At 48.1% G+C, this 23,483-nt stretch overlaps 4 protein-coding genes across 4 annotated transcripts; all 4 read left to right on the forward strand.

Annotated features, from left to right (window-relative positions):
• Nucleotides 1-2,039: 2,039 nt before the first annotated feature.
• Nucleotides 2,040-5,160, forward strand: LOC109768361 (uncharacterized). The gene is made up of 5 exons (XM_020327091.4): nt 2,040-2,559; nt 3,544-3,700; nt 4,196-4,422; nt 4,524-4,697; nt 4,808-5,160. The coding sequence occupies exons 1-5, from the start codon at nt 2,353-2,355 to the stop codon at nt 4,892-4,894; spliced, it is 852 nt and encodes a 283-aa protein (XP_020182680.1). The 5' UTR covers nt 2,040-2,352; the 3' UTR covers nt 4,895-5,160.
• Nucleotides 5,161-8,276: 3,116 nt separating this feature from the next.
• Nucleotides 8,277-10,578, forward strand: LOC109768364 (uncharacterized). Its single transcript, XM_020327094.4, has 5 exons — nt 8,277-8,622; nt 9,114-9,231; nt 9,411-9,598; nt 9,909-10,082; nt 10,185-10,578. Exons 1-5 carry the CDS (start codon nt 8,425-8,427, stop codon nt 10,269-10,271), a joined length of 765 nt encoding a protein of 254 aa, XP_020182683.1. The 5' UTR covers nt 8,277-8,424; the 3' UTR covers nt 10,272-10,578.
• A 243-nt stretch (nt 10,579-10,821) lies between these two features.
• LOC109768365 (desmethyl-deoxy-podophyllotoxin synthase-like) lies at nt 10,822-12,354 on the forward strand. The gene has a single exon (XM_045231613.2). The coding sequence runs from the start codon at nt 10,822-10,824 to the stop codon at nt 12,352-12,354; it is 1,533 nt and encodes a 510-aa protein (XP_045087548.1).
• A 6,654-nt stretch (nt 12,355-19,008) lies between these two features.
• Nucleotides 19,009-22,918, forward strand: LOC109768366 (uncharacterized). Its single transcript, XM_020327096.3, has 5 exons — nt 19,009-19,299; nt 21,716-21,833; nt 21,988-22,175; nt 22,362-22,535; nt 22,637-22,918. The coding sequence occupies exons 1-5, from the start codon at nt 19,099-19,101 to the stop codon at nt 22,721-22,723; spliced, it is 768 nt and encodes a 255-aa protein (XP_020182685.2). The 5' UTR covers nt 19,009-19,098; the 3' UTR covers nt 22,724-22,918.
• Nucleotides 22,919-23,483: the final 565 nt, after the last annotated feature.

Here is a 23,483-nt window from a genome sequence, read left to right on the forward strand (position 1 = left end):
CTAAGCCGCCGCTTGATGGACTGCAGCGTCGCTCATGTTTCAAAAAACGCCGGCCTTGTTCCAAAGGCGGTTCTACAGTGCGACGGAACCTTGAGGGTCACGGTAAAGATGAAGGGGAGGAAGACTTTCTATATGATTTTTTTGAAACCGATATTGCAGTCCGACAGAAGTATAATTTTCATATAGGATACAGATCATTTTATTTTCCGTCGGACGAGGGGGGCGAGGGGGGGGGGAGGGTCTTAGATTTTTTTTTCTTTGAAAATCCTTTGGAATCCAAAGGAGACCCCCGGATCCTGCTATTTTTCTTTTATTTGTTTTATTAATTGGAAGTGATCTCTGGTCGCGGCGGTGATTGAAAAATGAAGGAATCATTTTCTTTTTGAACACTATATAAACATATGAAGGAATCCTTGCTAGTGCCGAATATACTTGTCGACGCACCGCGCCGGTTGCAGCGACATACTTAGGCCAACTCCACCGCGCGACCCCATCCTGTCCGGTCCCGTCTGTTTGGGGTAAAACAGACAAACCGGACGGCCCAGCGCGCGGGAGCAAACGGACTTTTGTCCGTTTTGTGTCCGCTTTCGACCCATTCCCGGCCCAAGTTTGCGCCGCTTTTGGGGTGAAATGGACATCACGCGGACGCGCGGGCCGTCTGCGCGTGTCCTCCCCTGGCCCGCCCGTTGGTGGCACAGGGCGGGCCTTTTTCTATCCGCCCCCTCCCTCCCTCCGGCCGCACTCCCCTCCACTCTTCCCCACTCTTCCCCTCGCTGCCGCCGCCCCCGTCGCTGCCATTGCAGCCGTGCAGTTCGGACGCGCGCTCGCCCGGGCCCTTCCCCTCGGCACCGCCGAGCTACCCAACCACGACCACCTGGTTTGCGCACCCGCCGGCCGGATTTGTGGCGGATCCGGTCGGTCTGTGGGAGGCCGGGCCGCGCCATGGACTGGCCGGGCACCTCGCCGGAAGGCCCTGGCATGGCCGCAAGGCCACATGCAGGCAGTGGCTCCTCCTCTAGCCGCTCGGATCTGTACCGTCGGTGGTCCGCCGGCAGATACACGAATGGCGGTCGGCCGGTTCGGTGCTTGCCCAAAAGCTCGTCGGCGCACCGTTGCCACTCATTAAGTGCGACCACTGCCCAAGGATAGTCGTGCGCCGCGTGTCTACAACGCCGGAACATCCCGGATGGGTGTTCATCAAGTGCTTAAACGATGGGGTATGTGGTCTATTTAGCTTCGGTTTGTGCTCTAGAATTGACTAGTTGTGCTAACTTCAAATTTATTGTGTAGCATGGATGCAAGTTTTGGTATTGGGAAGAAGAGTACATCGATATATTGATAGAGCGAAATTTAGTACATGTTCGTGCACTTTTAGCTAGCATAGAGGCCGGAGATGAGACAAGTGCACTTGTTGCTAGATTAGAGGCTAGACACGAGACTAGGTGTGAGGAAGCAACATCGACTTCTGGCTTGAAGAAGAAAGGAGGATGCCAGATCGAGCCTCCTCCACAGATCAACAATGAGTGTATCGAGAAGGCCCTAACCCAACTCGAGGGAGCAGCTATGGAAGTTGGGTATCTTCTAAAATGTATTCTTGTGGTTCTTGTTTCCTTTGGTCTTGCTTTACTAGTCAAAATATGCTGATGTATTTTTCATGTACCGAAAATGAATGATGAAAAAAAATTAAAAACTTATAAAGAAAAATGTACGCGGACAGGATGCGGCCGGGATGCGTCCGCGCGCTGGGTGCACGGTCACCACATCTCAGGATAGGCCCGGATACGACCCATCGCTCTAACCAAACGGACAGAATCCGGACGGCCTTAATAATGGCGCCGCGTCATCCCATCGTCCCGCACCCAGGTTTCCTGGCTTTCTTCTTTCCACGGGCGACCGTCATCGGAGAGAGACCGACCGAAAGGCCACACGTGGGGCCCAGCCGTCAGCCGCGTGGCCGGGGAAAAAGCGCGTGCCCCGGCCAGGGTGGGGCCCGCCTGTCAGCCGCGTCCCACCGCTGGAAAAGGCAGGTGGTAATTCTCGAGGCAAGCGTACACAACAAGGGACAGCGAACGCCTCCGATAAATACGAGGGGTCAGAGGGAGGAGCTTCCTCGCCATTCCCCAGCCACCACCGAACCCATCCATCCTCCGTCCGCCGTCGCGATCCACCCGGCCCGACCGGCCCGAACCCGAAAGCCCATCCACCCACCCGGACCGGGCGACGACCGGGGCGGAGGCGGCGGCGGCGGATCGAGGGACGGACGGACGGATGGGCGGCGGCGGGCAGTAGGACGGCGGCGGGACGCGGCGGGAGGAGGACGGCGGCGCGGCGCGGCGGGGCGGCGGCACCACCATGTCTGCGGTAGTCTGCGGCAAGAGGTCCTCCTCCATCTTCGCGGACGACCTGCTGCTCCAACAGGCCTCCTCTTCCCCTCCCTCCTCCCACCACAGCAGCCCCGCGGCCAAGAGGTCCCGCTACGCGCACCACCACCACCGCCGGGACGGCCGGGACGCGCTCCTCAACCACCTCCGGGCCGCCTTCCCCGCCATGGACCCCCAGGTATTCCTTTTCCCCTCGATTTGACCTAGTTTCCGAGTCTCCGGCGCCGAAAGACGGGCCATTTCACCGGATTGATTGCGAGGCGAGGCGGGTAGGCATTCGCTGGTAGATTCGTAGGCTAGATTGCCCGGCCATTTTGGGCGGATTCCTCCGTTACTTTTAATTATGATGAATGACAAGGGACGGGGCTTTGTCCGCTGTTGCTAGATTTGAGATTTGCTATTACGGGCGGCTCGACGCCGAAAGCTAGATCCCCAAAGGTTTACGGGTGCTCATCTCCTTGCCTCATGTGGAAAGGGGATGCGTACAAGCAACCCCAATCTGAATGAATTCAGCCAGGGTCACGCAGGGGGTAAGGCATCCCGTCCCGATGCGGTCAGAAAACACAACTTGGTTCTGATGAATTCGGTCAGCGTCAACCCAGTCTGAGGGGGAGGCCGCCCTGCAATTCTGGACCAAGAGGGAAAGCATTGGTCTTTTTCAGACAAAAAAAAATTGTAATTGAGAACGCAGGACTGATATTCTAATGAGTTTAGTACTATGGCATTCCTGGGAGCTTAGAAGGGGCAGATACAGGGAAACTGGCTGCTTCTACTTCAGTTTGATACATATGTAATACGTACTCCCTCCGTCCGAAAAAGCTTGTCCCAAACTTGCCCCAAGTTAGTGCTAGATACATCCATTTGAGGCACAAGTTTTTTCGGACGGAGGGAGTACATGCTTAGGAATCCAATGATAGATAGACGTGTAGTGACTTGCATAGTGTCTGCTTGCGGGTGCAAAGGAGGACTTGCAGGGGTTTCCTGCCCCCAGGGACCCTGACATGGATACCCTCCTCTTAGAATCCTGATGGGCTCAATCTCTTCTGTACTTTATGAGCTCGATAGTTTATGGTCTTGATCGCTGTACCACTGACTAAATGCGCAGATGTTTGCTATTGTTTATGTTCATATAGCTGACTATGGTTGCTCATAATGATTTCAGCTGCTTGAGAGAGCCCTTGAAGCGTCTGGAGATGATTTGGATGATGCAATAAAGAGTCTGAAGGAGCTGCACCTGATGGAGTCAAATCAGGCTAACCTGTCGGCCACTGGTTCCGCATTTGAAAACGGGCCGACTGCAGTTCAGCCGTCTGTTGAAGGTTCATTTTCCACTAAAAGCTATTTCATTTCTACGGCACATAGTAGTAATGCATATTATCGTGCTTCCTCATGCATTTGCCCCAGTTGAAACCAAACAGTGCAGTAATGTTATGTTCGTATTTTATATATCTAGAAACCCTGCAGGTTGCACTTGCTTATGTTTTATTGTTATCTACAAGGTCATGTGGTGTCAATTCAAAACAGATAACATGTGTGGATCCATTTGTGTCATATAAACTTATGGAGTATGCATGTCACTATGTGATTCTCTACCCGTAGATTCAGATCGCCACACCCTCGGCCACTCTTATATGCTTTGCATTGATTTAGAATAACAATTCACATCTGTCTATCCAGTAGCACCAAGCACTATTTCTTGCATTATTACATACCACATGACTGACTGACTTATTTTCTACCACATCTTGCTAATTTCATAAACTTCGAATCATATTGACAAGAGCAACGAATTTTCCTTTGTTGGCACTTGGCAGGCATTGTTACCAGCGGCGGTGTGGACACAGCTACTGAACACCAACCTCCTGCAGATGGCCAACAGCCAGGTAATAGTGGCCCTGAATGGGTTGATCTTTTTGTGAGGGAGATGTCAAATGCTTCTGACATGGATGACGCGCGGGCCCGTGCGTCAAGAGCTCTTGAAGCCTTGACGAAGTCCATCCTGGAGGGTGCAGGAGCTGAAGCAGCGCAGAGCTTGCATCAGGTACCCACCAAATATGTCTGAGGAATAAATAGCCTTCAGATTATAAGGAGGGAATTGCAATGCCTGACAAGATCCTGTTTTTTTCTTTCTTGGCAAAACAGGAAAACATGATGCTCAAGGAGCAGATGACGGCCGTCCTGTCGCAGAACGCGGTCCTGAAGCGCGCGGTGGCGATCCAGCACGAGCGGCAGAAGGAGTTCGACGAGCGGAGCCACGAGGTGCAGGGCCTGAAGCAGCTCGTCCTGCAGTACCAGGAGCAGCTGAGGACTCTCGAGGTGACGGTCGACCCCTCCCTCCTCGCCCCTAGGCCCTTCCTTTCGGCAAATTCACACATCCTTTTCTGTTTGATGATATATGAACTGAAGAATCTACTTTTGTGTCGCAGATCAACAACTACGCGCTGCAGATGCATCTGAAGCAGGCCCAGCAGAGCAGCTCCATGCCCGGGCGCTACAACCCGGACGTCTTCTAATTTGGCCTCAGGGCGATGATGATGAGCCCTGGCCCTTGGGGATTGAGAGTTGAGACTAGTGGTGCCCTGCCGTATGATGATGATGAAGATGACTAGAAAATGTTGTTGTCTGGGATAGTTGGGTGGATGTTGGTTTGCTGACCACCCCGTTGGCCGTGGGATGGGGCGCAAGGCTCCCATGATAGATCATGTGTTGGTTCAAACGTGTCGCGTTTAAACGATTTTTCGTATTTGATATATACACAAAACAATCCCGATTCTTTGCATGATTGTCATTCAGTCTGAAACTTGCCTATTTTCCTTTAGAGCAACTCTCTTGGTAGATCCTAAGAAACCCTTAGAACTCTCATGTTGGGAGTTGGAGCATCTCTAGCAGATCCCTCAAAACTGATGAACTTCACCCGCTTGACTCCGAAACCAATGCCCCTCTGATATCATTTCCAAAGCCGCTTTTCTTTCTTTTGGCTTGTGAAGTTTCACTGTGTCCAATAGCCGCCCTGCCCGCCGCGCCGAACCATTCCCACCTCTTCTTTAAGCTCCTCCTTGCCGTCGCGCGGCCATTGCCCTATTTTGCCTCTCGCTCAGGTGTCCTCTAAGCCATCGGCTTCGCCCGTAGCCTTCTTTGTTCTGCCTGAGTACAAGCTGTGTTTTGCACAATTATACATCATCGGAAGCGCCGATGTGTGGTTGAGGTGCATAGGTCTTTTAAGAAGCAACTCACTAGTCATGGGAAGAGCCGATGTTGCAACAACAACATTCAGTAACAACAACATTTAGTGCAGGTAAAGTTCTGTTTTAACAAAAATTCAGAGTGTTGCACCTTCCTGGTCATGACATTGTGTTAGGATGTGACTGGATGACTAAACACAACCCGGTGTATGTCTTTGGTTTATGATCCAAGACTGTTAACTGTTCTTTAGAATTGCACTACTCTTGTAACTATCCCTACTTCTGATACACTCTCTCCAGCAACTGAAATAGAGGCCCTGTTCGGAACTTCCCCGCTCCGCGGAGTTGGGGAGCTGCGTTTTGGCAGCTCCATCAAATTAAGCTAAAGTATGGTCCGCTCCGGGAGCGGAGTTAAAGGAGCCGAGAGGAACCAAACAGTCCCAGAATCTTAAACAAGTTATTGGTTAGTGGAGCTCCAGCTTATGCACTGCAACTAGTACAGGATACAACTGTCTGTGCTCCTTTGACACATACCACACTAGGTTGAAATAGAAAAACTTTAGCAACAATTCCCTAAAGTTTCCAAAGAACCTGAAGGACCACCTCCAGTTAGAGACTGTGACCATGAGATCCCTCTGAAATCTGGCACTGTCCCTCCCCCCCAACACCAGACCATATAGAGTACCTCATATGAAGAGAAATGAAGTGAAAGAAAAACAAGTGTATCAACTACTGAAATCCAGAATTATAACAGCTAGTCAGAGTCCATATGGCTGTCCAGCAATTTTAGTCAGAAAAAGATGGCTCTTGGAGGCTCTGCATTGATTACAGAGAACTTATAGTGCAACCACCATTAAGAACAAGTTACATATTCCTGTGCTTGAGGACTTGTTAGATGAATTACATGCATGGATGAACTGCTCCATGACTAGGCGGCCTTCCTTCTCCGCTTTGCTCGTCCTCACATCGGGAGCTCCCGAGGAACTCCGCCTCCTTGACGCTCTGACAATTAGGGAAGTTGAGCTCAGACCTCGACTGGCGGAACTTCCAAGCCACCAGATCGTACGCGCGGCCAGCGAGCTCCGGTCTGTCGTACGTCCCGAGCCATGTCCACCGCCCGTCACACAAGATTTCGGTGGCGTAGTGGCCGGGCTGCCGTAGACCGCGCGGGCCCATGGATGGCCGCCGCATCGAAAACCGCCCCAGGGAGGGCTCGGAGACAGCATTGTCCTGCGCGGGGACGGGATATATCAACTAAAAGGCGGACTGATGTTTAAATACCCAGTGCACAGCAGTGATGTGGCACCTCCCTCACAAACCGGACAGTCACGCGGGAAGGTTCATGAGGTAGTGTGGGAGTCTCTCCACATCGAGCAGACGGGAGGGAGTCATGTGACCGCATGCGCTCCAACCTGGTCTGGCATGTCCATATGACCTGCCGTGACACAAGACAACGCTACTGTATCGGCTGCCCCAAATTTGTTCTAACACCATCGCCACTATGTTTTTTGGCCAAATGCCTAAAAAACGGTTTTTTAGGTACTAGCCATATTTTGTACTTCCACCGTCCGAAAAAGCTTGTCCCAAGTTTGTCTCTCAAATGGATGTATCTAGTACTAACTTGGTGCTAGATACTTCCATTTGAGGGACAACCTTTTTCGGACGGAGGGAGTATTATTTGTTTGAGATGCTGTACTATCGTGCACGAGTCTAAGACACGTAACGAGCCCCGCCTGACACGCGACTAAACGGGCCATGTTTAGTAGTGGGTAGATAGGCACGACAGGCATCGGGGTCGTAATTTTCTTACCCTTTTGTATTTTTTCTTGTTCTTTTGTATTTTTCTTATCCTTTTGTAATGGACGCCAATATCTGGCGATCAATCGCTGGGAAGGAGGGGTGGATTGAACAAATCGAGCTCCAGCGAACGAACCACCCCAGGGGGAGGGACAGGGCGACCCCATTGGCCAAAGGCCCAGTTTACTACTTCATAAAAAAATGCCATCCTACTTTTTTTAAAAAATGTCATGTTTATTTAATAAAATGCCATGAAAATATTGTTACGTGTCTTAATATAAAAACTATCAGCTCTTAATAAAACGCCATCTCTTAATTAAAAAAGCCATATTGTAATAAAGAAAAATGCCATTAATAAAATGTCATCTATTAATAATAAAAATGCTATCTCTTGATAAACAAAAAATGCCATTCCTTAAATTAAAATGACATCTCTTAATAATAAAAATGCCATCTCCTAATATAAGAAAAGACCGTTCGCTGGATTTTACCCTTACAGCAAGCCAGTTACAAATTTGATGTGGCGCTGGCCCCGTACTGAGATCCGTGCAATGGTGGGGAGGGGGGTCGCCGTGAAATCCTTCCTAGCTTATGGTCGCAAGGTAACGTTTCCGTTATTAGAGTAAGCTTTGTACTCTTTTTTTCTTTTCAGGGGTGGAAGGTTTTAACGGTGCAAATTATCCCACATGACACTTTGCCTCATTTTTAGTTTTCTCCTTGCATTTTTTTTTCAGATTCTTCTGGATTTCTTGAAGTAACTAGACAAAAAAGTCTAGGGCCGATAAGTGCCACACGGGCCCGGGCCAGGGCTCGCTTATAAACGGGCCACCGCATGCCCGGGCCGGCCCGTTGGGCGCCTTTGGTTTCTTCTCCCAACGGCCGTTCCGCCGCCACCGCCCGCCTGAGTATAAACAATCATCCCACCCCCGCCCCGCCCGCATCCACCGGCCACACAGCTCGCCTCGCCGCACCGCAAACCATCCAGCGCAGGGACACCTGACAGAGGAGCGCGCGGCAAGCTCGTCTTCATCCAAGCCCCGGCCCCTTTCTCGCCGGGCGCGGCCATGGCGGCGGAGGTCGAGGGCACCCGGAAGCGCGGGGCGGCGGCCTTCCTGGACGACCCCTTCGAGGTGCTGCTGCAGGCGAAGCGGGGCCGGCGCTCGCCGTCCGCCGCCGCCGCCGCGGTCGCCGACCTCGGGATCGGCATGGAGTTCGACCCCGTCGTGGCGCTCCAGGAAATCTTCCCCGGCGCCGAGCCGCAGGCACCCCCCGCCCCCGCCGCCGCCGCCGCGCCGCGCCTCTTTCTTTCGCTTCTTGTTCTTTCGGCTGATTGATAGGTCGCGCGCAGGCGTGTAGAGCCCGCCGATTCAGTTCATCACAAGAACCAATTGAGCCTGGTTACAACGCAAGAAAGATAGTGCCTTGAATCTTGATACGAATTTGTTCTAGGAAAGTGGGAGGGCAGGGGCCCTTGATTTTCTTTTGCCGAGTCATATCCTCTTTCAGGAATCAGACTGGACTTGAGTTCAGAGATTGATGAAATTGAATTCTCACACATGATGGCTAAATTTAGGATTCAGAAATAAAATGTCTGAACTCATAAATATCTCAGAACAAATAGCATAAATTCTTCCATGGTTTTCTGAAATCCTGAAACAGCTTTGGTTTATGTCACAACAGTGGACTTGAGAACCCCGATTTGCACCGTGTTGCTCTGTGCACGTCTAATGGGTAATTTTGGGGATTTTGTTAGCTTCTGCGAGGCTATCTCGAAGCATCGGGAAATGTCTTGGACGCTGCCATCAGAAGCTTCAGGGATTATTTGGCATCGGATTCAGCAACGACCAATGCCGGTACCTCCACATCTGGAGGTATGGCTGACATGACTGAAAAATAAGCCTGACTGCTTGTTCCTCTTGTTATCTGATAATAATGTCCGGAGATGCATAACTTGTGTAGACCAACAATAATCTTGCAACACGCAGTTGCTCAAAAGAACAAATCGTACAATGTGCATCTTGACTGACACTAGAATGATTGTGAATTGCAGTGGCATCTGATGCGCCGGTGATGAATGCTCCAGCCAACAGCACTGAATGGGCGGACCTAATTGTCAAGGAGATGTCGTCCGCTTCGGATCTGAACGACGCCAGGAATCGAGCCTTCAGGATACTTGAAATGTTCGGCAAATCTACCGCAAACTGCAGTACTCCTAATGAAGCGCAGAAAATGCGCGAGGTAACTAATGCATCCGCAGTTGCTTGATACCCTCCGTTCAAAAGCATTACATATCATAATCGTCCAAGTTCAGACATTGACAGTAGAATAGTTAGAAAATCACAACACGAGGCACAAATCTAATGATACCAAATTTGTGCCCCATAAAGTATATGTTATTGGATTAACTTAGAAAATCGAAACACGCTTTATATTTCTGGAAAGGGGTTAGCTGATACTGCTAAATTGTCGGCTACTTCTGAGATGTGTTTCTGGAAATTTCGATGTGCTCACCTGTGTGGCTTTTTATGCTTTTGCACCATCCATCCAGGAGAACAAGATACTGAAGCAGATGCTGGGAGGCCTGCTTCAGCAGTCCAGCATCCTGAAGCGAGCCGTCGTCATCCAGCACAACCGGCTCAACGACTACAAGAACATGGTGCAGGAGCGGTCCCAGTTCAATGAGACCGTCGCCAAGTACCAGCAGCGGATCAAGGAGCTGCAGGTCTGTGAAACTCGTCGAAAATGTATCGCCTTAATCTGCGTTTCATCTCCTTTCTCCACGGCTTTGCTTGCTCATCAGCTCTTGTGTTGCCTTTGGTTGCAGGGGATGAACGATTTGCTGTCGTTCCATCTCAGGAGGGCGAATCAACAGAGTAGCATATCTGGGCGCCGCAACCCCGACGTCTTCTAGGCGGCCACCGCATCTGCGCTGAAGGTTATGTGGTGATTCGGACGCGAGATCCTGAAGCTGCGATTGTCGAAGGGATCATATATACAAGAAAACATCTTTGTATAGTTTTTGCTTGACACAATATGTATACATGTTTTGCGCGATCTTTTTGAATTCGTGTCGGTATTATGGAGGATCATGTGTGAATATGATGGTGATCACTGGGTATTATGTCTGGCAACACCACTGGTTGACTCTAGATGAGATGCAACAAGTGATTAGCTTTTACTACTAACAAATAAGACGCTGATTGATCAGGCCTACTAAACTACTCTAAGTGACGATGATTTAGACAGCTACAATGAAAAGCAGTCCATTTTGGGAGTAACAATGGCAACAATAGCTAGCTCAAATGGGAGCAACAATGTATATATCTGTTTTGGAATGGAGCTAGCAAGCATCTGCTGGCTGCTCAAATGGCATCCATCACCTGTCCGTTTATGGAGCAACAATGGCAACAATGGCTAGCTCCTAGATATAAGCTCCATCCGACGGTCTCAACTCCCAAGCCATGGCGGCGAACCACGAGAAGCATGGCCTGCTCTTGGCCGCCGCCATCCTGCTGCTCCTTCTTTTCCTCCTAGCCAAGCTCAGGCGGCGTCGCAAGAAGTATGGTGGCGTGCCGCTGAACCCGCCTCCGGGGCCATGGCAGCTGCCGGTGATCGGCAGCATGCACCACCTCGTGGGCGCGCTCCCGCACCGCGCCATGCGCGACCTCGCCCTCCGGCACGGCCCTCTCATGCTGCTCCGCATGGGCGAGCTCCCCGTCGTCGTGGCCTCGTCAGCGGCCGCGGCGAGGGACGTCCTCAAGACCCACGACGCCGCCTTCGCCACGCGTCCGAGAACGAACACCATCGCCACGCTCGACGGAGACGGCCTCGGCTTCGCTCTCGCGCCGTACGGCGACCACTGGCGCCGCGTCCGCAAGCTCTGCGTCACGGAGCTGCTCGGCGCGCCGCGGGTCCGGTCGTTCCAGGGGACACGCGAGGCTGAGGCGGCCGCCCTCGTCGCGTCCGTGGCCGCCGCGGCGGCGTCCGGGGACGTCGTGAACGTCAGCTCCCTCGTCAGCACGTACGTCGTCGACGCCGCGGTGCGCGTCATTGTTGGCGACCGGATCGCGGGCCGCGACGCCTTCCTGGCGTGCCTGGAGGAGGGCCTCAGGTTGTCCTCCGGGTTCAGCCTCGCCGACCTGTTCCCGTCGTCGCGCCTCGCGCGCGCGCTCAGCAGGAGGTCGCGCCAGGTGGAGGCGGCAGCCCAGGAGATGTCCAGGGTCATGGACGGCGTCATCGAGGAGAAACGCGCGAGGAAGGCGGCCGGCAATGGCATGGGCAGGGAGGAAGAGCAGGACATCCTGGACGTGCTTCTGGACGGCGGCGGTACCGCGCCTCTCGACATCGGGACCATCCGTGCCGTGGTGAGGGATCTCTTCGGAGCCGGGAGCGAGTCCTCGGCGTCGACGCTGCAGTGGGCCATGGCGGAGCTGATGCGGAGGCCGGCGGCGCTCCGGAGGGCGCAGGCGGAGGTGCGGGGCGCGCTCGCCGGGCAGAGCCGCGTCCGGGAGGAGGCCCTGCAGGAGCTGCCGTACCTGCGGCTGGTGATCAAGGAGACGCTCCGGCTGCACGCCACGGTGCCGCTGATGCTGCCGCGGGAGAGCCGCGAGGCCACCCGCGTCCTCGGGTACGACGTGCCGCAGGGCACCATGGTGCTGGTCAACGCTTGGGCCATCGGCCGGGACGCGGCGACCTTTGGCGCGGACGCTGAGGAGTTCCGGCCGGAGAGGTTCGAGGAGGGGACCGCGGCGGCGCTGGACTTCAGGGGGACAGACTTCGAGCTCCTGCCGTTCGGCGCGGGGCGGAGGATGTGCCCCGGGATCACGTTCGGGCTCGCCGTCATGGAGCTCGCGCTGGCGAGCCTCCTCTTCCATTTCGACTGGGAGCTCCCCGGCGGCACGGTGGAACTGGACATGGCGGAGACGTTCGGGGTCACGGCGAAGATGAAGAACGACCTGTGGCTGCATGCTGCCGTCGTCGTGCCACCTCTGTAAATAAATTTGTACGCGGAGATCGATCAACGATCGTCTAGCTTGCGTCTCTGCAAATTTGTCTCAAAATTACATGCTTGTGGTAAAATATTTAAATTTTGCATCTTGAATAAAGCAAGGTGGGTGGTTTCTCCAATTTTTTGATCTGTTCACCCATATTGTTGTTTTTGATTCGTTGAGATTTTTTATTATCCGAGATGATACTAAATTTTTATGCAAATAACTTTTTTTTCTACAATATGTCTTCTTTTTGCTTGAGAATCTCACAAAGCTTTATTACAGTGTCACGATGTTTACAGGGATAAAAACAAGATCACCGGGTTGGTCCAACCCTAAAGCTAAGGCATACCTTGCGAGATTATGAGTCTCCACATTTGAGATATTGAACTCATGGCTATCTAAACAAGTAATAAAACTACTAGCCCTCGCTATAATTTCATGTGTAACAGCACCGCAGCATTGCTCCAGTGCCTTTCTTGATCGCGTCTACAGCCACCTCGCATGCAATTCGAAGCAATTAAAATTCTAGTTAAATATAGATCCTCAGCTAAAGCTTGCGCCTCCCTAACTGCTGGTGATTCCAGAGTTTGGAGGTCACCCAAGCTTCTGAGTACGACAACAGAAGCACCTTGAAAAGATCCTGCTTCATCTCTCCACATATCACGCTCACTGTCCCAAAGGTGCCGTCCCTAGAAACTGTCGCGTCAACGTTTATCCTTGCATGGTCCGGCGTCCGCGGGAGCAACTGACTCGGTCTTGGAGCCGGTGTAGTCTGCGCCCTGAGGATTTTGTTTTGCAGAAAGTTTATGTCTTCTAGATATGAGGCGACAAAACCTGTCAGCGGCGAACGGAGTTTGGAAAATATCCTCATGTATGGCTTTCCTTCTGGCACTCCAGATAGCCCATAACGTGGCAATCAACAACGTAAATTGATCAGCCGGTAGTGACTCGTTCATAGCAAAGAGCCATAGTTTGGCATATGGTTCTGTAGTCATGACCATATGCTCGACCATATCCTCATTCGACAGGGACCAAACACACCGTGAGGCACTACGTGACACATGTGGTAAACAATCCAAATAATTCAAAAAAAAAAAAAGAATGGCGCCAACTATCAGCATCTCCACAAAGAGGACACACAAGTTGTTGCCATGTTCCTGTGGTGAAGGACATTAGTCGTGGATAGTGAATGATGGGCTAAACTCCAAGTAAACACCTACAACTTTAATGGCACCTGGGTTTTCCAGAGGAGCATTGCTATACTCAGACGTTGCCCATCAGCCCGTTTGTAAATTAGATGCACATCAATCTCATGGTGTAGAGTCTGTGCCGGCTGCTCATCGGCCATACCATGTCGTGTGTACATCAATTTCGTTTCCAGAGGGACATCCATCCCTTTGCCTCTGCTGTGGAGTTTGACTAATCTTCCCTCTCCTCTAGCCATGCTTTTCTGCGTAATTTTGTTCTGATGATCATCATATACGCTAATCTCATGGAAAAATGGCCCCTGTTTTCCTCACTCCAAGCCCAGAAGTCGTCTATCTGATGATTACACAATGGGATTTGTAAGATCACCTCGGCATCCACTGGCAAGAAGGCTTCCCTGAACCAGTCCTTGTGCCAACTCGCAGACGTGTGTTCAATGATTTCTGACACTAGTTGTGACATGAAGAGCCTCATGACGCCTTGCCTCGGGATCCAGTTTTGTGTCCAATGTATTCGCTCCGTCACCTATCCTCCTTATCGCACCTTGGCGGATGATATCCCGACCGTCGAGGATGGCCCGCCAAACTTGTGAGGGATGATGTCCCAGTTCAGCGCACATGATCGAAACAGTGGGGAAATATCCAGCTTTGAGTACACGGGTGCTCAAAGAGGTAGGCTCATTTACAACTCGCCAGGCTTGTCTCCCCAATAATGCAAGATTGAAAATGCCAATACGTCGGAAGCCCAATCCACCAAGATTATTCTGCCTGGTCATAAACCCAGCAAAGTTTCCGTCTTCCGTTTTTGCTTCCCCACCAAAATTGTTGTATGATCGAGGTCACACTCTCGCACAACCCCCCGGGGAGCCGGAAACATGCCATAGAGTACACGGGGTTAGGATGTGCTACTGACTTTATCAAAACCTCCTTTCCTATTGCGGACAATAATGTCTCCATCCATCCCCTGACTTTCTCCCACACTCTGTCTCTGAGATATTTAAAAGTGCCATTCTTTGGGTGTCCCACACAGTTGGCATGCCCAAATATTTTTTCACTCAGAGACTCATTCCATACATTCAGAGAGTTTTTTTATCTCTTGGCGAAGGTTAGCAGGGAACCCCTTGTTGAAGAATATGGATGACTTGGCATGATTTACTCTGTCCACAAGTTGTACAGTAAATATTAAGCAAATTTGAAACCTCATAAGCAACCTCAACGCTAGACTAAAAAAGCTGCAGGCTGTCATCTGCAAAGAGAAGATGGTTAACTGCAGAGCAGTGGGTGCCATCTTTATACCACTAAGCACTGATGACTGAGAACTGTGTTTTAAAAGGCCGAAAGGCCCTCTGCTACAATTAAAAACAGGTAAGGGGAAATAGGATCTCCCTATACCGAGTACCCTGGTTAGCTTGAATTGCTCCAACTTCTCTCCATTGAACTTGACTGAAAAGGAGACGGAGTTGATCATGCTCATAACCATAGCAATCCATTTCATGAACTTTTCTTTGAAATTGTTTTTTTTCAATTTTTTGGGACCATCTATTATTCAACTTCATGAAGTTTTTAAATTTTTTCATGAACTTTCTCAAATCATGAAGTTTTATTCAAATCTTATGAACTTTTTTCAATTTATGAGAACTTTTCTGAATTACGAACTTTTCAAGTCTTGAACTTTTTTACAAATTCTTGAAATTTTTCTACATTTTGTGAACTTATTCGGTTTTTATCAACATTTTTCATATTTGTTGAATTTTTTTCAAAAATTTCAGATGTTTTACATTTTTTGAAAATTTTATGTTTCAAATTCATGAACTTTTTAAAATCCGCGAATATTTTTTGGACATGTATTTTTTTGGTTTCGTGAACTTTTTTTTAACATATGATTTTTTTAAAATAATCACATTTTCCTGTCAAAAAGTCAATGGTCCGTCCGTCAATTGCGGATGAGCCAACCTCGACCGATCAACTATGAAGCGAGCGACCAGAGAACCGTCAATCATCACGCATCCTGAGTAAGCGTTGTTCGCTAAGTGGCGCATAAAGCGCTGAAGAGGATGACTCGTGAAACTAGACATGTTTAAAACTGTTAATCATATATTGGAAAATATTAACCATGTAATTTTTTATATGTATATAAAAAATTACAATTTGTATAAAAAACATAGATATCATAACATGTATTTTAAAAAATGTTAACCTTCAATTCGAAAAATGTGAAACATTTATAGAAATATTAGTTATGTACATAAAAACTTTTACATTGATAGGCATCAAAACATGTATTTTATAAAATGATAATCATTTATTTGAGAAAAAATTAGACATGTATAAAACTATACCTGTGTATACGAAAACATTGAATTGTTTTGGAAATACCACGAAAAAACCAAAAAACAAAGAAATATAAAAATAAAGAAAATTGGAAACCGTTGAAAACACCAAAAATAGAGAAAACAAATGAATTACAAGGAAGAAAAATAAAAAAATAACGGTGCAAGAACTCAAAAGTAACAGACGTATACTAAAAATAAAAACAAAATAAGAACCAAAGAAACCAATGAAGAAATATTGAAAACTGAAGAAAAAAGGAAAAATATAAAAAAGGAAAGAAAACCAAAGTGACGAATTGGCGAAGCAACGACGAGCGAGCGAACGACAAGGCTCACCTAGTACTAAATCATGCTTGGAAATCTTTCACGCGAGTGCTTCTTTCATCTCGTTATAAGTGAGATATAAGTCTTGCGGGGCAGCGCTTTGTCTCGCTTATGCGAGACTGTGCGTGTGCTCTCGTCAGGATCGCCATAAATGGGCCAGCCCATTTAGCTTCGCTATAGTTTCATCTTCCCCCTGTTTTTTCATTCTCTCATTGTTTTGTCTTATTTTCGAAAATATTCTAAATACATCTATTTCAAAACATCAATAACTCAAAAATAAACAACGTGAATTTGAGAAATTTTTAGCATTAAATAACATTTTTTGTGAAATTTTAAAAATATTCATATGATTCAGCAAATGCACGATACATTTTTTACAACTTAAGAAAACATTTGTGTAATTCAAAAAAGGTTTTGACCATTCAAAAAATGTACATAACATTTTAAAAAATGTTTACATTTTAAAAAAACATATTTGTGCCATTTTTTTAAAACGTTTATGTAATCTAGAAAACTGTTCGCAGATTTTATAAAAATATTACATATCATTCAAAAAGTGTTTCAACGTGTATTTGAAAAACTTTTTTAAAACGTTCTCAAAATCATGTGTTTGAAAGATGTCAAATTAGACAAATAATTATTTTAGATGTGTATAACAAATTTCAATGCGTACGGAAAACAGTAGGAATTAAAACGTATATTAAAAAAATTTAATCATGTATTTGAAAATTGTTAAACATGTATAAAAAACATTCCTGATGTATATGAAAAATGTAGATTGTGCATGAAAAATATAGACATGTGTTCGTAAAAAGGAATGAAAAAAAAGGGAAATTGTTTATGTCGTTAAAAAATGTTCAACGTGTATTTGAAAAGGTTTAGCATGTATTCGATTTTTTTTCAAACCATGTGTCAAAAAGATTTACATTGTGTATTAAAAAAATGGTGTACATGTATAAAACAATTGTTCCACTGGTACAACGAAAGTATACATTGTGTAAAAGTAGACATTTTTAGAAATAAATAAGAATAAAAACAAAGAAAACCGTGATGAAACAAAGAAGTAAAAGCCCCGATGAAGAAAAGCAAAGAAATAAACCCCCAAGAAGACCATGCAAAACAGTGGAAACAGAAAACCATGCGACAGTGCTGGTACAAGACACGACCTCGACACGCCAGAGGCGTGGCCAGGCTATACTATGAGATATAGCCCTGTTCTACGGCGGACGCAACTGACGTACGAAATTATGGACTGTGGGTTTATTCTCATAAACATTAAGAGGTTTTGTGCAAAAGTTAATGACGGACCAAGAAACTTACCCCCACCCCCTATTATTAAGCAGCAGAGCTCGTGCGTTGCAACGGGCTAAAAAAATACCACACACCCCTAACCCAATAATCATGACTCAAGACCCCAATAGGTCCATGTGCATACCATCTATGTTACCACTTATCCTCCTTCTTACTCTTGCCGACGGTGGCCTCAGTGCTGACACATTCACAACGCGTTTAAATATGGCCAATCCTAAGGTTTCTCTCCGCATAAGATGTGAGATTTGCTTTCTTTTCCACCTGCAAGGTTTCACCGAGGTGTGCATACATGGTTATAAATGGTTTTTTCTGTCTCCAATGTGCTTTTGTTGAGGTGTTATTTCCAATCCGGATCTACACCCGTACGTAAGAAAAACGTATCGTGCACTATTGTTTAATGTTGCACCCTAAATATTATTATAAAATTGTTTAACTAATAAAACAACATCATATCCAGATTCTACACATTTTTCTAACCAATTTTCATATATAACATGTCAAAATTGGAGTTAGGATTTAAAATATATGGACATTTTAAAAGTCATTTGATTCTGCCAAAAAATAATGTTATTTTCTAAATGGTCTGTGGGTTTATTAGCCAAAATATTAGAGGGGTTTCTGCAAAAAACCGAAACATTTTCTAGAATCACTTAAAACAAGACCACGGGTTAATTAACCAAGAGATCAGGGGTTTTCTATAAAAAGCGAATGTTTTTCTAGACTCACTTAAAACAAGAGAAACGGTAGGGGATTTTCTCCAAAATGCATGATGGACGGGCAGAAGCGCTTCTTCCTTTAGGTATAGATAGGTAGCAATTATGGTAAGTGTCACGAAAGATTGGAATTATGATTTATGCCAAAAGAAAATGTATTTTAATGCAATAATTTTATGCGTGAAACTTGAAGTGCTCAAATATAAAATCAAAGTTCAGATTTGAGATCTGGTCAAGAATTCTTGGAACATGGTTACATGCACACCCATTAGAACGAAAATAAAAAAATAAAGCAAAAATCTTTTGTTTAACATACATAGTGGAAGGGTATACTCGGCGCATGATTTCATTTTTTTTTGCGGCGCATGATTTCATGAAGACATCTGTAATAATCTGAGCAAAAATGACGAAATAGATTGTAAGGTCTCGACTCTTCACAAAAAATACAACGAGTGTCAATAATTTATAAAACTTCACAGGTGAGTAGAATGATCGACCAAGTTTGAACCGCCAAAATTTCAGAAATTTTTAAATTTCCCTGGTATTGTTTCTACTGCATTTTCTGCTCACGTGAGTAAGCTCGTGGAACCATGTTTACCATGATATTTTGATTTGAGATTTACACAATTTTCTGAGCGAAATTTTCTTGGTAAGTAATCGGACGGTCGCTATCAGGCTTGCGTCCGATCGCACGGCACCGCGGCCGTGTCCTCCAAGGCTTCTCCCACCCTCCCTCCTGCCCCTACCAAACCGCCGTCGTCTCAGTACATATAAACACGACCCACCCCACCCCACCGGGCACGCATCGATCCACCACACAGTTCGCCACTCTCTTCCAGACCTCGCCGGCGGAAGCCAGCAAGCATGACGGCGAAAGTGGCCGGCTGCCGGAAGCGCGGGGCGGAGGCCTTCATGGAGGACCCCTTCGCGGCGCTCCCGCCGTTGAACACGAAGAGGGGCCGGTGCTCGCCGTCTGCCGCCGCCGACGTGGCGGAGCTCGGGGTCAGCATGGAGTTCGACCCCGTCGACGCGCTCCAGCTCATCTTCCCCGGCGCCGATCCGCAGGTACCTTGGCCGCTGCGCCCTATCTCTCTTGCTGATTATTAGTAGATCATGTACAACCGTAGCATCTACCCATCGGATTGACCACAACACCGAGAAAATTGATCACAAAATCGCCTCGCGGACCAGCCGAAAACAGTTGAATCCTGATGCAAACTTTTTTCTGATGGAAAAGAAATCCTGATCCAAACTTGTTTTGAGAGAGCCGTCATCAGGTAAAAATAAAATCAGCGTCAGTAAAAAAAATTCGACCGTCAGATCGCCATCCAACGGACAGGATCACGTTGCAACTGTTGTCTTCAACCTCAAATCCTCCTGTTGCTCGATCCACTGCAGGCCGGGCCGCTTGCTGCCAGGCCGGCCGGCGGAGCTCCCGCGATCGCCTCGCTGTTCCGCCCTCCGCACCATCACCCTCGGCCATCCCTCTTAGCCTCCCGAGCAGTTGAATTTTCCGGCGAGCACGCATACCCACTCACCGCAATCTGCTTCTCTCGCCCTAGCGCCCCCATCTTCGACCTCGGAGCTGACACGAAGAATTGACTGACGCGATTCACGTTTTCAGGTACATGAGAATTAGGAAAACCATTATTTTAAAAGTCTGGAAAGGGAAGGCAGGCCCCTGCCTTGTTTATCCATACCCGCTTTTGAGGAAGTAGATTAATCATACTTCCTCTGTTTTTATTTACTCTGCATAATATCTTTTACAAAAGTCAAACTTTAGAAAGTTTAACCGATTAAGTTTATAGAAAACTATATGAACATTTACATTAAAAGGTACATATAATGTGAAAATATATTTGATGATGATGTAAATGGTGTTGATTTGGTATTGGAAATGCTAACAAACTTTTCTATAAACTTGATCAAAGTTTACAATGTCTGACTTAAGACAAAGGTAATATGTAGAGTAAATAAAAACGGGATAGTAGTAGAGTTCATCAAGGTAAATGGGTATGCTATTCCTCGGGCAACGGAAACATTTGTTTGGATCGGTCAATTTTCTATTAACAGAGCAGTCGGTTGTGGTGTTGCCAGCAAGGGCTTGTAAGGGCCTTGTCGAAAGTAGAAACGACGGGGCTCCTAGCCCAAGGAGAGGAAGTGGGTTCGCTGGTTCGGGTTGGAGAGGAGGGTCTTTCTAGGTTTGAACCCCTAAGATTAGGCAGAGGCCGAGCTTGAGCCGGGGACGCCATGACTGTCCCGAGGTCCTCAGCGAGGGTTCATGAAGACCTCACCCGAGGCGAGGACGATGCAACATCACCTTAGAGAGGAGGAAGAGGGTTGCTGGTTTGGTTTAGGGACAGGGGGGGGGGGGGGGGTGGCGAGGGGAGCTTGCTAGTTTAGGGTTTGGGTTGGAGGTTGACTCGAGCTCGAGCTAAGGACACCACAACCGGCCCCGATGTCGTCAACAAGGGCTCGCCAAGACTTGCCCAACGCAAGGACGATGCGGCATCGCCGTCAGAGGGGAGGAAGACGGTCGATGATTCGTGTTTGGGGGGGGGGGGGGGGGGTGGCGAGGGGAGCTTGCTGGTTTAGGGTTTGGGTTGGAGGTTGGCTCGAGCTCGAGCTAAGGACGCCACAACTGGCCCCGATGTCGTCAACGAGGGCTCGCCAAGACGTGCCCAAGGCGAGGACGATGCGGCACGAGGGGAACTTCCTGGTTTAGGGTTTGGGCTGGAGGTTGAAGATGAATCCGAGCCCTTGGATTTCAACCAAACAGCTCAAAACACCAATGGAAACCAAAGCTTTTTTTTTTTCTAGAATCCGATGCATATGTGACCCAGAAGGTAAAAGTACAAGTAGAGATAAGACCGAAAAAAGTTCTCACTCCGCTTTATAGATAAAGCACAACACCAAACAACATCCAGTCCGAACATGGCTGGTGAAAGTCTAGCCGAAAACACAAAAAGAAAGGGAGCGCTTGCTGGGGGCACCAGCTCAACATCAAGCCCAAGAAAAATAAAAATAAAATGCAAGCCTAATCAGGCTCCGGAGGTGGGGGCAGCAGTAGCCGATGCGCCCCGGTGCGTAATCCAGATGAGAGCACCTCGATGGCGTCGCATTCCTGTAGTCGGCTATAAGCGATGTAATTTGGAAGAATCATCCACAGTGATTTCTCTCGCGGAAGGAGGACATGAATGACCCATGAGGATTATTCCTCTGTTTTGTGGGATCATTTGACCACTACACGCTTCAACCTCAACAGATTGCCTGCTACTTTGGAGTTTCAGAGATGATGACTGAAATAAGGATTCAGGAAAAACATGGCTGAACTAAGAAACATGAGCATGTATATCAAAGTTGTCTGGTGGACAACATCTAGGCCAAGGTTTTCTTGAATCCTGACATAACATTGGTTCATACAATATTGCACTGTAAGTCTGTAATACATCTAATGGGTTATTTTGGGGATTTTTTTTAGCTTCTTCGAGGCTATTTCGAAGCGTCGGGAAACGTCTTGGATGCTGCAATCAGAGGCTTCAAGGATTATTTGGCGTCAGGTTCAGCACTGACCAATGCTGATGCGGCCTCGTCTGGAGGTATGGCTGAACGAATATTGCTCAAAATTGAACCTGACCGTTTCTTCCTCATGTTGCCTGATGATTATGTCAGGTGATATAGACGAGTACTAATATCACAATGTCCATCTTATCTAACTCAAATTGTTCATATGTTGATATTTATTGATCGCAGTGGCATCTGATGTGCTGGAGATGAATGCTCGGACAAACAGCATTGACTGGGCGGAGCTAATTGTCAGGGAGATGTCGGCCGCTTCAGATTTGATTGATGCCAAGAGTCGAGCCTTCAGGATACTTGAATTGTTCGATAAGTCTGCCGCAGGCTGCAATACTCCTGATGAAAAGCAGAAAATGCGTGAGGTAACTGATGCATCTACTATTGATTGATACACGCCCTGTTAGTATTTTGCTAGTCCAAGTTGAGACACTGACAGTAAATAACAACCATAAGACACCAATTGATACATGATACTGCTAAATCAAATGTTACTTCTTGGATGTTACTCTGGAAATACCAATGTGCTCACCTGTCCTTGATCCATCCAGGAGCACAAGATACTGAAGCAGATGCTGGGAGGCCTGCTTCACCAGAACGGCGTCCTGAAGAGGGCCTTTCTTATCCAGCACAACCGGCTCAAGGACTACCAGGACATGGTGCGGGAACGGTCCCAGTTCAAGGAGATCGTCGACAAGTACCAGCAGCAGATCAAGGCGCTAGAGGTATGCGAAACTCGTTGAAAACGTATCGCTTTATTCCACGTATCATCTCCAGTACAGGCTTTGCTTTGCTCATCAGCTCTTTGCGTTGCATTTGGTTGCAGGATAGGAACTATGTGCTGTCGTTGCATCTCGCGCAGTCGGATCATCGGAGTGGCATATCTGGGCACCGCAACCCCGACGTCTTCTAGGCTGGATTCGGATGCGAGACCCTGAAGCTGTGATTGTTGAAGAAATCATAAATACAGGAAACATCTTTGTGTAGTTATGTTGACACAATATATACGTGCGGTGCCATCTTTTCGAATTCGTATCGGTAGCATTGAGGAGCATGTATCTGGTTGACTCTTGATGAGACAAAGAAATGCAACAAGTGATAATTAAACTCAAACTAACAAATAAGACAATGATTGAACTGATGATGCATACTGAACGATGATGATTTAGACGGCTATCTGTTTTGGAACGGAGATAGCAAGCATCTGCTAGCTGCTCAAACGGCATCCATCACTACCGGACTCGCGCCCTATGCCTACAGCCCAGGGCCGTCGGCATAGGTCCCTTGCCGTCGGCATAGATCTATGCCTACGGCTGCCGTCGGCATAGTCCCGTCGGCGTAGATCACGTCAGCGTAGTCTTGTCAGACCGTCGGCGTAGTATAGCCGTCGGCATAGGGGTCTATGCCGACGGCCGGGCGTCAGCCGTCGGCATAGTTTAGCCGTCGGCAGTATTTTTCGCCTGACGGCAACGAACGGCGCCGTCAAAAGAGCTAACCATCCACGGAATGCCACGTGGCAGGGGGTATGCCGACGGCCTAGCCGTCGGCATACCTCTGCCACGTGGCACTCCCTGGTGCCTCCTGGTGGCCGGGCTATGCCTACGGCCCGTAGGCATAGCCTTGCCACGTGTCTCTGGCGCGTCCTGGGAAGTCCTGGGCTTATATATGCCGAC

Source organism: Aegilops tauschii, chromosome 7 (assembly GCF_002575655.3).
Source record: "Aegilops tauschii subsp. strangulata cultivar AL8/78 chromosome 7, Aet v6.0, whole genome shotgun sequence".
Lineage (NCBI taxonomy): Eukaryota > Viridiplantae > Streptophyta > Magnoliopsida > Poales > Poaceae > Aegilops > Aegilops tauschii.